The sequence below is a fragment of the Electrophorus electricus genome, chromosome 12, assembly GCF_041902795.1.
Source record: "Electrophorus electricus isolate QZ-2024a chromosome 12, ASM4190279v1, whole genome shotgun sequence".
NCBI classification, from domain to species: domain Eukaryota; kingdom Metazoa; phylum Chordata; class Actinopteri; order Gymnotiformes; family Gymnotidae; genus Electrophorus; species Electrophorus electricus.
Window position 1 is genome coordinate 16,356,209 of NC_137508.1, and position 15,260 is coordinate 16,371,468.

Genomic DNA, 15,260 nt, shown 5'->3' on the forward strand with positions numbered 1-15,260 from the left:
ATAATGCCAACTGTTTTTTGTAGCATTTATTTAGCAAACGTTATAATTAAAAGGAAAATATAGCTTTTAACTTGAACATCTTTTTAAATCTCCCAGCTGTCACTTAAGTAACAACCTTCCTCTGCTTTTACTCCCTCCCTATCCTGTATGTCATGAAAGTGTTCTTCATCAAGCTGTTCCACCTCTTCATCTTCATTATTTTCCTTGAGTTGAGATAACATCTTTTGTAGAGTGGTCTTTACCTCCTGTACTTCCTTTTCTAAGGATGGTGCATGAGTTAAGGGGAACACATTGTCACACAGGCAGACTTCATGCAGATGTTCTCTCATTCCCATTACTATTCAGCTCAAAAAGCACGCCAGTGTACCTCAACTATAATTACATACCAGAATTACCAGGCTGTACGAAGGTCCTCAATTTGATCATCCTCAATTCCTCAAATATATCATCATGCTAGGCCACCATTTCTCATGACTCAAAGGTTCTGATGGTCTCCTTTCAAACCAAGTAGTGCAGCCTAAATAATTCACAACCTCTCTGAGGAATGCAATGGACCCCTCTCAACAGTGCTAAATTGTTTAACTTTTGAAGAGACTGCCCAGCTTAAATGGTGATTCAAAGGTATACCTCTAGCAGCAGATGGGAATTGATGAGGCTCGTTTCCTCTCCAAATGTCCCCAGATTGTCCTCATTCATAATTAACCAGCCATTAAAGAGTGCATCATGAATTATAAAGAGGGATTAATGAGATCCCCCTCTGGCACAGACAAACGTCAGTTTCTTTGGCAAGAATCTATTATATTATCTGTTTACTACTATGCCAAATGCAGTTTTTGTTTTTTGGACTGCTCTACCTCAATCTTATTAAATAGCTTCTGTAATCAAGAAAGGAGTACATACTTCCTTGGTAAGAATCTTAGTCACTCTTAGTCAGCTAAAATGTTATCATTTAAATGTTATCATTTCAAACTCTGAGATTCTTCCTTAAAACACTAAAATGCCCAGTAAAAGATAAGATTTCTTGCTATACAAATGTATGTTTTTAGCTGTATATTAATACAGCTGCAACTGAGTCACTTCAAGTGGCAAAAGTCCCTCATTTCAACTGTACTACTTTGCAAGGTCAATGTGTTGCTCATGTAGACTGAAGCAATGTTCTGGTTAACCAGTCACACCACAGGCTGTGAAAACCTTCAAGCAAGGACATGCATTGGGACCATAAAGTCCGACTCTAAAATACCATATGGACCACTTTTTTAGACATAAGTGTCTAAATCAGTGTTACTATTTTTTCCACAAAACCTATTTCACATTTATTTGCATGTCATGAATGTATTCCTGTGTAATCTGATCAGATGGCTGGTCATTGCAGCAAATAAATCTAATGTCTTATGCATGATACAGTAGCCATTTGAGTCAGTCTAATGTGAACTGTTTCCTGGTATGCAGGAGAGACCTTTAGATAAGACATTTAGATGGTGCAATCTACCATTACCTTTCTCTTATCTCCTTCTTTCTGTCTCATGTGATAATTACTGGCAGACCAACCTGTTAATCTTTCTTAACATGTTTTCTCATTATTAAAACAGTTATTTTCCTTACATGTAGATTCTCTTATAAAGATGAAGAATGGATTTAGCTTCTCAAGAGTAATTTCTCTAAATGCTCCTGAGCTCATCATTTTTTCCACCCAGAATGGGGTACATGCTATGAAATGATGCCCATATCTCTACTCTGGGCTGTTTTGATGGGATGTTACAGCGGGGCCTCTAATGACCATATCAGGCTGACACTGAAATTAGTTTTTTCTGCTGATATTTTCTCATATAAATACTGATGTTGCAGAAATGAGTCATGTGTTTTTCTATTCTCCTATTTTTGATCTCTTATTTTTCCTAGAAGTCTAAAATAATATTGTCATCATGGACATAAGGTTATTTCTAATTTGTGTCTACCTGAAACCCTGCAGGTAATAGAATATCATTAAAACAAATATGTATACACAGATATACACACACACACACACACACACACACACACACACACACACGCACACACAGAGAGAGACTGCAGTTTGAGGATAATAGTGAGATCTTGATCATAGTTATGCATGGCAGCTTGTAGATGCTCTTCCAAAGACAGCAGCCTTTTACTGATGAACTTACAATGTTCTGTCAGGTCCATTCCCTCACTGCATAGATCCTAAAACAAAACAACAACAATGTCAACAACAACAGTACCAGCAGATCATAAACATATGATCGTTAAGTCTCTTTATGACTTTTGACTCAGGACTGAGTCATTAAAGTCCTAATGAATTTTAATAATATCTGTAACAATTAAACTCTAAATGTTATAAATAGGTACTGTCTTATGATATGGTGAGAAAGTATGCTTATCTGTATACTTCAGGCCTTAAAATCCTTTTGTTGGCTACTTAGACTTGAAAGCTGGTTAAGGGGCACTGGACAAAATTACATGTCAGGTCTGTCACTTCCTATTGCCACCTTCGCTTTTGCTGTGTCTGTTGTAACACCAGACCCCTCAGCAGCTCCGAGTGCACTAATTACTCAAGCAAATAGATGAATGAAGAGAAGAAAGACATAAGTGGAAAATGACTACATCCCAATTCCAGCACCTGGAGATTTACTGCATTTTAGACTTTCAGCAGTTTCATACATATTTACATACATAAAATACATAGTCAAAATCACAAGGTGCGTATCTGTTTCACACTCACGTAAACCACCTCTTTGACTCTGTCCCTCCCATACTCAATTATTTCTGCTCAGTATTGGTGTTTGAGCTCTATTCTTAGACCTCCACAGCACATCATCGTGTACTTTATAGCCAGTCATATCACAGCATGAACAAATAAAAATACAACACCTTGGAATAAAGATGGGGCCCACTGGGACATAAGTGAGGGAACAGAACTCATCTCTGCAAAATACTGTGCAGATAAACCTGTTTTAAAAGCAGTGAGGTACAAAACAAAAACAGTAGGGAAACTGTAGTTGCACATTTCAAGGCCGCATGACCTTGATTCCTAACTGAAATGGACAGGAATGGCCTGTCAGCTTACACCCCATTCTCACTGGGCTAACTGTGCTAATTTAAATTGTCTATAAAATAGTATTTTTTGTTAAATCTATTATTTGGCACCATACGATGCTGTACTAAAAGGTGGAGACTAATGTATTTTATAGAAAAACATATCCATTAACAGGAATCTTTTCTGCAAATTCTTTTCTATTTTAGATAAGATGATGGTTGCTGTGAGGAAAATGACTCAGGATGTAGAAGGAACAAGACAATGTGTGGGAAAGAGGAGAGGAAAAGGACATGCATTGGTTTCCTTTGTGTGATTATGGCAGGCAGGTGGAAAGCAGTGAAAAGGAAATCATTGAATTAAAGTCATTAGGGACAAAAAGAGATTAGATATCTCCTTTCCAATCATTTTTATTCCTCTTTTCTCTATTGTTATCCAAAATTCATGTGTCCACATTTGCTTTACAAATCCCTAAAATAGACATTCTCTTCCAGCTACATAGTACTGATTTGTGATTATTAATAAAACATAATTTGGCATGGGAACCGAAAAGATGTTGCACAGGTAACCCTGTTTCCAAGCAATACTTAGCAAATAAACAGTCATCAGTCATGATCTATTTACTTGCAATGCTGTGTCTATATTTCACATGTAAGTAAAATAAAATTTCAGATTATTCAATTCTAATGGTTTAATTTCCTCACCCCACTGCTGAACATTCCTTGTGGATTGTTCTGTTCAGAAACAAGACTGCCCCCCAATGGTACACACACACACACACACACACACAAAAGCATATGTAATAGTCTGCAATTCTCAAGCCCGAATCAAGCACTGATGGTCTAAGAAATGATACAACACAATATACTGAGTAATTCTGACATGTTTGTGAATGCAAGAGTCATGCACGATGCATTAAACATGCCAAAAAACTAGAATTTGTAGAGAACAGATGATTTGGCTTATATATTGACTGGGTGCTGTATAATACACTGGCATTAAATCATTAGAATTCAATAATCTGAAATTTTATTTTCCTTACATGTGAAATTTAGACACAGCATTGCAAGTAAATAGATCATGATTGATGACTGTTTAGTTTACACTGGCCTTGCCAACTCTATTCTTAGACAGACTGCAAGTAACGAGCTAACTGCATTTATAAGCAGAAATAAATAAGATCCAGACAGACACTGCCCTTTCACAATGAGAGCAGCTTCTGTGACCCCAGAACAAAAAAGAACCAAAGAAGACAAACCAGATAACCCAGAATAACAAAGTATATAACCATAGAACAAAAAAGAAGTATATAAATTACAAAGTATATACCTTTGTTATTCTGGTTTATCTTTTCCTTTTTCTTTCTTTTATTTTGAGGTTAGAGGTTATATATAGTTGTAGGTTTATTACCTGGTATATATACAGTTTGAGGTTATATACCTTCAACTGCTTGTCCTCAAAAAACAAAACAAAACCCTGAACCTGGGGTCACAGACGTGCCTTTTTTTAGGACAAGCAATTGGAGGTATATAACCTCCAACTGTATACATACCAGGTATATAACCTCCAACTGTATATAGACACAGAGAGAAAAGCTGCTGACTTTAAAAGAAAAATAACCTAAACAACAAACCTCATAAATTACTAAACTCTATTATGCATGCATAAGCATAATTGAAAGGGTCTAATAATAATAATAATCATTAACCCAGACCTCTTCAGTGTGACTGTATTCAAGGTATATTTGAAACTTTGAAGTAGAAAATAATTACCGATTGGCAGCAGACATATTAGTCGAACTATAGCTGACTATGGGGCACACATAGTGGAAGACTAGACTACTATATATATATATATATATATATATATATATATATATATATATATATATATATATATATATAATTTTTTTTTAACATAAGTTAAACAGGTAACAGATTAGTGAAAGTGATGTGAATGGGAAGGTAGTGGGGGAAAAAACACCTCATCTCACCTTCTCTATCCTGGAAGAGAGTGGATGAGGTTTAGGAGGAGTAGCCAGTCTTCATAAAACAAAGAAAATAAAGAATAGATAAAGAGAATACACAGTATGTATTAAGGAACAAAGAAGCAGGTTAACTGATCAAGGTTTAAATAAGTCGTGTTAGAGGGAGATTTAGAGAGAGGTGCTTTAAGGCAGCAAAAAGAAAGTAGTAATGGAAAAGGGAGTACAGGAAAGACCAAAGAAAAAAGAAAGTAATTATAAAGAATAAACATTCCAGTTTATTTTAAGAAGTTGGTCTCTATAAATAGACATTTCAGAGGTCATTGTTCCTTGGAGAAGATCTTAAAAGGATCATAAATCTTGTTAAATAAAAATACATAAACTATTTCTCAAATCAACCAACTCTCTGAAGAGTCATCAGTAAAACCTACTACCTACAACCATGAATCCCAGGATTTGTCATGAATCAATCCCTAGATTAATGGAGAGGTGAGGTTACTGACTGAAATATCCAGTACGTTGTATGTCAGTGAAACAAAATGAGATACATATAATTGACCTTAGTGAATTCAGATTGTTGCAGGTTCACTTCAGGACTACAGAATTCTCCCAGAGCAGTGAGCATGGCACACACTGCTTTAGACTTGGCGAATGGCAGAGCTTTGTGACGTGGTGCTGGAGTAGGGAGGTGATCCTCAGTTTTAGAACAGCTCAGGGCATGTAGCTCACAACCTTGTGGAAGAAGTTGGCATGTCTCCAGGTCAGCCTTCCAAATGTGCTCCAGTCCAGTATTTCTACTTCTGTGGGGAGATAGGCACAGTGACCAGGCAAAGTGTTTATTTGAACAAACCAAGGGACTTGCAAAAAACTAGTTAATTTAAAGTCAAGTATGGCTCATCAAATCAAACAACACAAATGACTGATTCTTCTAGTTACTGCAACACAAGTGCAACACAATAATCAGGATTTAGATACCAAGTTAAGCTCCACAAACCACACAGAGGATGATGGACTATATTTACTAGACTTGGATCATCATAAAGCTTCTTTCTCTGGTGGCCCCAAGGGGTTTTTCCCCAGATTGCAGATTAAGGGTCTAGACCAGGATTTCTGAAACCTTGCTTTTGTGACAAAATCCATAAATTTGGGAGCGCTACAAAAATAAAACTGACTTGACAAACCTCTCCTTTTTTTTCCAATTTGACAAACTGACTTTGCTTGACTCCCTTGCATTGTAGCTTTTGTTGATGACAAAATGGCATAGGTTTGTCGACTTAAGAGTAGATCAACAAGATTATACAAAATGTATTCACCATATACTAGACATATATGTGGTATTTCAGTGACAAGACAGATAAAAGCAAAATGACAGGACAGATAAAAGTAACACTTCCTTCTTCTGGAAATATTCACAAGAAAAACAACAAATGACAAACAGTCATTATGCTGTTTCAAATCAGCCTTTTTTAGGAACTCAATGCAAAGGGGAACAGCTGAGCTGAGCACAAGCTTTGTGTTACAGTCAGAGGACACACATTGTCACAAGGGGATCTCACACAGCCCCAACCTATATGCCAGGATCTGCAACTCTTCAAGCAATGTTTAAAGGGAGGAGATGTCTACAGTAGGAAGAACCTGAGTTTCATATGTATAACTGTTACTTGGCTTGCTTCATAAGGAAATAAAACCTGCACTTCATAAGAAAATAAAATGTGCACTAATGACATTTGACTATGAAGATGGCATGATCTACTTTGGTATGTTATTTGATTTCTATGGAGAAACATGGTGTCAAGGTGTCAAGGGCAGAGAGGAATCATCTACTGCAATGATCATCAGATGAATCATCTACTGTCATCAGAGGAATCATCTACTGCAATGAATGACAGCACATTCCCCATTTGCAGCACTCCACCAGACCACAGACTTGCAACTCAATTTAGGTTGTAATATTTAAACAGCTCTCTAAGATTTTACTGTATTTTATTTTCCATTTTAGTGTATTTTTTATAAAGGAATTGACTGACATAAGGGAAGGAGGACAATTAACTAATCAGCCTAAGCTTTTTATTTGTTATGGTACGGCCCCTCCTCCCAGACGTCTCCCTGTGTGTGTGTGTGTGTGTGTGTGTGTGTGTGTGTGTGTGTGTGTGTGTGTGTGTGTGTGTGTGTGTGTGTGTCTTCATTCGTATGGCCATCCCTCCCCCCCCCCCGAGTGTATATAATCTCTTTTTTAACTGTGGATATTTGACCTCATGTCAAACTGTCAGTGTTTGACCTCATGTTAGCCTAAGTGCTACATTGTCCTTGTTGTCACCAATAAACGTCATTGTGTGTTACATGGCTTGTCTTTGCATCCTGCCAAGCCTCCACGCGTTACATTATTACAGTTCTTTTGACTTCCGTCTGATTCATAGACTAACCACATCAACTGCTGAAAGTATTTGTTATTGCCTTGTTTTTTATGTTTTTTTTTCCTCTATATATTTATTTGTGTGGAAAGTATTTTATGATGGTAGCCTATCCATCTGGTATTCAAATATTAAATACCACCATTCAGTTAAGAACTGAAACACACCACAAATGTATCATATATTCTGGGGAAAAAATATATATATATATATATATATATATATATATATATATATATATATATATATATATATATATATATATATATATATATATATATATAAAATCATGATTACTTGCAAAATTTACCATGTCAGCACCAGTGATTACTAGATCACTCTGGAGTTATAATACAAGGATGAGCATTTGTGTGTTCTGGAATCAATGTATTGCAACAAGTTCATATGAGACTCACAGATGTCCTGAGAAAGAATATTCATCCAGTATCACTTCACTCTTTCCAACTCCTCTGAGTTAATTTTTTATACTCATCAGGGTACAAAAGGTGAAAATTATCCTGCAGTATTATTACCATTTACAGAGATCTATGCCACTCCAAATAAACAATCACAGGCCTTTAGGCAGGCAAAACCAGCAAAAGTGGGCATAGCTGCAACCTTTGTGCAGAAAAGCCCTATATGTGAAATAAGCACCTTCACACAAAAACAGATAGATGAATGTTATCTGTAAACAAAAGAAAACTGCTCTGAAATATCACTGAATTCCCTTAGACATATGCTATTTTGTGATAGACGGGTAACTCATCAACCATGTCTAAAGCTGTCATGCATTAAAGATTAAGGATGGTGATGAATAACATTTTCTTGCGTTTCTTGTTATTGACACACAGAAACAGGGAGATAACCACCAATGTTAATGATATGACACATGGATTGCAGTTGCAAAAGATATTCATAAAAATTATTACGTCAGAAAAATGTCAATTTGTTGGCCAAACCTTGTGAATTTGGCAGGGCAAAAAGTACAACTATAACAGTGGAAACTCACTAGACCTAACACTGGGTGGGGATGGGGGGTGGGGGCAGTGTTTTTAATGCCCCAGTGTTTTTACTGTTAAAAAACAGTAAAAAGACAATTTTCAGGGTAGTAAGAACAAATATCAGTTAAAAGCATTATTGCCTTTCAGTATTTGTCATTGCTGCAGGAAAAAAAAGTTTAATCAATATATGATTAATCCTGTAACTAGGCTTTGTCTATATCTATAAATGTTACATTTCTACATTATTTTCATAAGAAAATATCATAGGAAGATATTCACAACATTTAAAAAAATGGGTTTTGGTACAGTACTTTGCTGATGCTAAAGACTAATGCTCACCTCAATTCAAGTCAGCTCAGCCATGTTTCCATGGTGAATAACTGCGAGAACAATGGCCATGGCTAAAAATGAAGGGGAGCAAGCGGGAGAATGAAAAACGAGCTTTCCACAGCCACGCAGCACCCTCCTTCAACTCGTACAGTGATCACCTTGGCAACAGACAGAGCTTTAGGCTTTTAAACAGTAGCTATGCAAACTGAGTGAAAAGGGAACCATATGCCAAATCCTCCCTCCAGATGGCTGCCCATGGTCTTTCATTGAAACATAATGAATGTTACATTTCTGTGGAGGAGTGCTGCAATAACACCACATTAAATTATAGCAGTTTGTGTTGCATTCACATTCTTAGATATCCTAATCGAAATGGCAGTTACTGGTACCCTGAGTTGCCCACTCAGTTTTTGAGACAAGCAGGAGAGCAGGTCAAAGTTATGGCTAGGCTTTGTCTGACACTTAAAGATGACACAATGTGTCATGTCCTCCTTAGTATTTTTGTGAAACATTTTAGTGATTTACCAGAACTGCAGCTTTTGGAGCACCATCACATCACCAGTATTATTATAAGATACTTATGTATTACAAACATTCTAATGTCAAATATTAGTGAATGATATAGGTATATAATATACTTTGTCATATATAATATTTATATTATATAAAATATATAAGGCAAAATATATAAAGCAAATAGATAACGTGTTCTTAAAATTAATTTTAAGACTCATGAATCAACAAGAGAGGTAACAGGAGAGTGGGTGGACACAGAAAAAAGTAGCATAAAATGTTGAACAATAAACCTAAAAGATGTGGTAACTGTGTGAGAAGGAGAGAGAGACAATTCTGTGAAGCTCTTACCTATGAAGTATGTCCTCTAGAAGTTCACTGTACTTAACAGTATTCTCTTTCAAATTCTGTTCTGTATGGAAGAAAAACATACATACAAAATATTTCATATATAGCACAATGATCCACTGCATATTATATGATTGTCCTTTATCTGACAATAACATCCACATCCACCAATATCCACAACAATATATCTGGAGAGCAATATCTTAGACAAAACACAGTTTTCATTTTTTTCTCATCAAGGAACTGCAATATTAATTTCTGTATAAAATATTATATTTAAATTACAAACTATTTATTTGCACAGTATGTGTTTATTAGTATGTAAAACACTAATGCTAATACCAAATGTTCAATATTCAATAAACTTTCATTTTTAATATTAAACATTATTAATAAAAATGTATGTTTATTGTATAAAAGTGTTTTCCAAAAAAGTACTGATATTTTGAAAAAATGGCTAGAACTCCACAATTTTGTTCCAACGTCTGTGATGTTGCGAGGATAAGCAGGATGCAGGGACGAGGCACGATGAAACACACTTTTATTTTTGCAAACATGCAAAACATACAACAAAGCTCAAACGCTATGCACATCTCAAACACCAACACACGTACGACACATGAGACATATATACACCCAAGACGATTACACATAACACAGAACAGGTAGAAGACACAAGCGGGCTTGGCAACACAGACGAACACACACACCAAGATGTTTGAGGAGGGGGCGGGGCCACAACGTGACAACGTCCCTCATATTTTGACTTGCACAAAGCTGCCTTTTAGTATGATAAAGCCCATAGACACATTAAAACACAATTAATACCTACAGACGATTGGAGATAGATGACTGGGAAAACCTTATAGACTGGGGAGAACATCCCTACCCAAGGAGTAACTGCAGTGTACTGCAGTTAATTAATTGTAATGTAGTTGTACTGTAGTTCACCCTTCACAGGTGGTTGGGGGTTCGAATCCTGACCAGGGCGTCTCTAGTGTGGTCCTTTAGGCAAGGACCTTAATATTGCCCACCTACCACATTGAGAGTTCAATGAGACTATGAGAGTTCAGAATAAGAAAGTCATATTGACTTTGAAGTCACGTGGGTCAGCGAGGTCTGTGTCAGATACAAGAGGACCAGGGCAATCAGATGAAAATTGGGCTACTGTAAAAAATACAAGATGAGAGTGGACAGAAATTAGATAGTTGTGATATATAGATGTGGAGGGTGAAGGCAACTGTATTGTCCATGGTAGTCATATATACATGAATGACAGACAAAATGTTAATGGCTAACCAACTGGACATATTAGGGGTGGAAGCAGAAGAGTGCTGTACTGATAGATTCCAATCCAAAATGATAGAAACATCAGGAACAAATAATATGAAAAGTTTAAGAAATACCAAGTGCAGAGAAAGGAGCTGGAAAAGAGGTCAAAGGTGATGGCAACAGTGGTTCCAGTAATAATCAGAACACTATGGGTTCTGACAACCAAACTGGGAGAATGGCTCCAGCAGAGCCCAGAAACAACACCCGAGATCTCTCTCCAGAAGAGTGCAGTCCTGGGAACTACATAGAACCCTCAAACTTCCAGTGTTCTGGTAGAGGATGTAAGCTTGAATTAAAAAGACCACTCGGAGGAAGAAGAGTGGAGAGTTTTTTTAAAGATGTACTTCTCAGCTTCTCAGTGAATAGTCAATACTCAGTAGCACTTGTCTGCACAGACAAGTATGGAATTAAGACTTACATTAAGATTAGTTTGGCAGTGGTAACTCAGTGGTAAAGGTACTTGGCTTGTAATCAGAAGGTTCAAGCCCCACCACTGCCAAGTTGCCACTGTTGGGCCCCTGCTTAAGGCCCTTAACCCTCAAGTTGTATTCACTCATACTTGTATGTTGCTTTGGATAAAAGTGTCAGGTAAATGTAATGATGATTAACCAACTATGGTTTGAAATGAACATTTGGATTGGTAAGAGTGTTTAAGGGAATAAATTACAAATCAATAAGATGCCAATTTATGCCTGGCTAACCAATATACAAATTTTGTAACACTTTAGATTTGACATGTAAAATTCATGTGATTCAAATGTTGCTGTTTTATGGCTAAAGATGTTTAAACCCATTTTATTGAATTGTTTTTTCCACAGTTCCCTTTGCCTACACATTTGCATCCTTTTTTGCCTTACTCCTTGTCACAGGTATTATATGTAACCGACATATTAAGCAATAAAATTGTTTAAATAGCAGTGTATCTGTAAAGTTGCAGTGGTACACATCTAATACATTGTTAAGATTTTAAGCTTTTTTTCCTCAGTTCTACTCAGAAAAGTGATCATTCATCTGGCAGATGCAGATGTAGTTAATGGTTTTGCTTTCCTTTGTGAGGTTGCTCAGTGGCTCATGAATTAAAAATAATTTAAATATGTGCTATTTCCAAGTTCCAAAAAATCCAAAACTTACAATCTAAGCTGATCTTACAAGGAGCCACCCTGCTCAAAATGATGATCTGACAACAGTGGGATTGTATATTGTCAATTTAATGTGATAATAAATTCACTGTACTTTAGAACAAATGGCTGTTTCATGTGACTTATTCATTAAGTTGACTACCACATCATATTCACCTAATGCATAACATGGGAGCATACCTAATAATTTGCTCACTGTCTCCCACTGGAAACAGGCCCACCTCGCAATTTCTTTTTGCATGTTAAACTAAGCATGATGGTTTACTCATCCCTTCTAGGCAAGACTAGTACTGGATTCATTCATACCCAACAACAAACATCTTTATCAGGGATAAAATGCTGGTGCTTTACATAAGCATTCTCTGAATGAGATTTAGCCTCTTGGCCCTATTCTACTGAGTCTCTACACCAGCAGGGGATTGTAGTTACTGAGTTATATAATTATTATAATAATTTAATTTTCTGAGCATTTTTAAATACAACTGCTCATTTCTTTTTTCATTTTTATGTACAAAAGCCCATTTCTTTCTTCCTTATTAAAGGATTATGAAAGACAACATTTCCAGATTGTAGAGTCACCTTTGTCATACCACTTTGTTCAATTTATGTTTAGTGGCTTCCCTTGATGCTCTCTTTCAGGGAAAAAAGGTTAAGAATGCTCCAGGTCCAGATGGTGTTTCACCCTCATGTCTGCTCCTGTCTTCACACAGATCTTCAACAGGTCAATAGAGCTGAGTGAAGTACCTGCCTGCTTTAAATTTCTCCACAACAACACCCAGACCCCCCCAAAAACAACCAACACAGGATTAAATGACTACAGACCATTGCCCTGATGTATTTTGTCATGAAAGTCTTTGAGAGACTGGATTTAGCACACCTGACAGATACCGCAATTCCCTGTTGGACCCACTGCAGTTTGCATATTGTGCCAACAGGTCTGAGGAGAACTTGGAACTACACGTCATCCTTGAACACCTTGAACAACCAAGGACTTATGCCAGAATCCTGTTTTTGAACATCAGCTCAACATTCTATACTATCATCCCAGAACTGCTCCACAATTAACTCTCAGTGTGCTTGCTTCCACCTGCTAGTGGATCACCAGCTTCTTTATGGGCTGAGGGCAGCCGCTGAGGCCAGGAAAATTCTCATCTGGCACTTAGATTATCAGAATACCATTTAACTGGACCACATGAAATCACATGACAATATATGTACTGAGCTTCAGTACAAGGATATAGTGAGAAAAGTACCTACTTTTCAGAAACATACATACATGAACATATAAAACATACAAAAATACATTAACTTCATCAAGACTAGAAATGAGGAACAGGTGTGCAAAACCAAACAAGGGGCAGAGAAAATGAACCTATGGAATGGAACCAAAACACACAAGACAGGGAAATCATGGAACATGGAAGCTGGGAGGGACTAACCGTGACATCTTGCTACATAGGTAAACTCAAAATTATCAAAGAAATTAGACTCTTTAGTAACTGTTATGTGCGAAAGATCTGAAATAATAAATATAGCTATAATAATGAAAATATAATAATGGTTTGTTGTTCTGTGATCAATGAATCAATTAATTTTCTTCTCTACTTAATACTCCCCCTCCCAGCTCATCTCTTACTTTTGAGGATGTCATCACCTTCTTTGAGAAGGTTGCAGAAATCCGCTGGTCCTTTTCCTTTGTTCTCACTCTTCCAACCAGTGTTCCTTCCCCTATATACAACTCTCTGGCTTCTTTTTCTCCTCTCTCAGGTGAAATTCTTTAACTCCTGACTTCCAGCAATCCGACTACATGTCTGCTGGATCCCATTCCTTCCACTCTGTTCCAAATTATCTCAACATATCTGCTTCCTTTCATTTCTGTCATCATCAACAACTCCTTATCCTCTGGACAATTACCAACTACATTCAAAACCAGGAGGTACTAATCCTCAAGAAGCCCATGCTTGATGGCTCCAACATAACCAATTGCAGAGCAATATCACTTCTCTCTTTCCTCCCAAAAGCGCTCAAACAAGCAGTTTACAATCAATTCTCTCTTTTCCTCACCCAGAACCAGCTCCATTATCCCCATCAGTCTGGTTACAAACCGGCACATTCAACAGAAACAGCCCTCTTTGCAGTGACAGAGAAATTTCATGCTGCTAAAGCTGCCAAACTGTCATCTGTCTTGATTTTTCTGGACTTTTCAGCAGCTTTTGAGACAGTAAACCACAACATTCTATTACACATATGTTTCCAGACATATGTCAGCATGCTTGACTGACATTGCGTCAGGGATGACAGCCCAACACTTGAAGCTTAGCCCCAGTAAAACTGAGCTTCTGTTACATCCCAGCAACTCCCAACCCTTCCCATAAGCTCACAGTTTCCTTTGAGAATTCCATGGTAACACCATCTGAAGCTGGTCGTAGCCTGGACATAACTTTGGACAACCAGTTGTTGTTTTCAAATTTCAAATCTGACCTGGTCTTCCAGATTTTTTCTTTGTAACATATGAAGGATTCTGCCCTTTCTTTCACAGGAAGCTGCCCAGGTACTTTCGCCATCTCTTGTAATCTCAAAGCTGGAGTACTGCAACTCACTACTTGCTGGTCTTCCTCTAAGAGACATCAGACCTCTAGAACTTGTCCAGAATGCAGCAGCACTGGTCCCTTGCAGTCCTTATATGCAGACTGAAGATCCATCTATTTATGGAATATTTAAATGACCACTGATCCTGCTCCTATGAATGAAACTCTAACTAACTGAAACTGTGATCATTATTATAAAGTATTGTTTATTGCACTGATTGTTGCCTGAGATAGATATTATGTATTTTGTACCTCAAGGTATCAGCATTGATCCCTGTATTTCAACAGCATTCTTGTTCATTGGTATCTTGGACTCTAACTTACAGTCCTGGCTAGGATGTTTTCTATGAGTAAATGACAAAGCACTTTTGTAAGTCACTCTGGATAAGAAGAGTGTCTACCAAATGCTGTAAATGTAAATGTAATATTCCCCTTGTCATTTATCATTCAGTTGCATTGCTAATGCTGCAGGCTGGTAAATCTCCAAGAATAGTGGTAGCACCCCAGATGTATTCACTTTACCGTGTTATGAAACGGCTGAAAAACTAAGACCATTAAAAGT

General features: G+C 37.1%; 1 protein-coding gene across 8 annotated transcripts in view; it reads right to left on the reverse strand.

The window, feature by feature from the left end:
- Positions 1-341: 341 nt before the first annotated feature.
- The window catches only part of disc1 (DISC1 scaffold protein), a 38,215-nt gene continuing 23,296 nt past the window's right edge, over positions 342-15,260 (reverse strand). For 4 of the 8 annotated variants that reach the window (XM_081724465.1, XM_081724464.1, XM_081724466.1 and 1 more), the window contains 3 exons: positions 9,643-9,703; positions 5,596-5,836; positions 342-2,202 (listed from right to left, as the gene is read on the reverse strand). In XM_081724465.1, the coding sequence (XP_081580591.1) occupies positions 1,984-2,202; positions 5,596-5,836; positions 9,643-9,703 (521 nt within the window). In that variant the 3' untranslated portion in view covers positions 342-1,983. The other 4 variants (XM_027027142.3, XM_081724467.1, XM_081724468.1 and 1 more) reach the window with 4 other exon arrangements.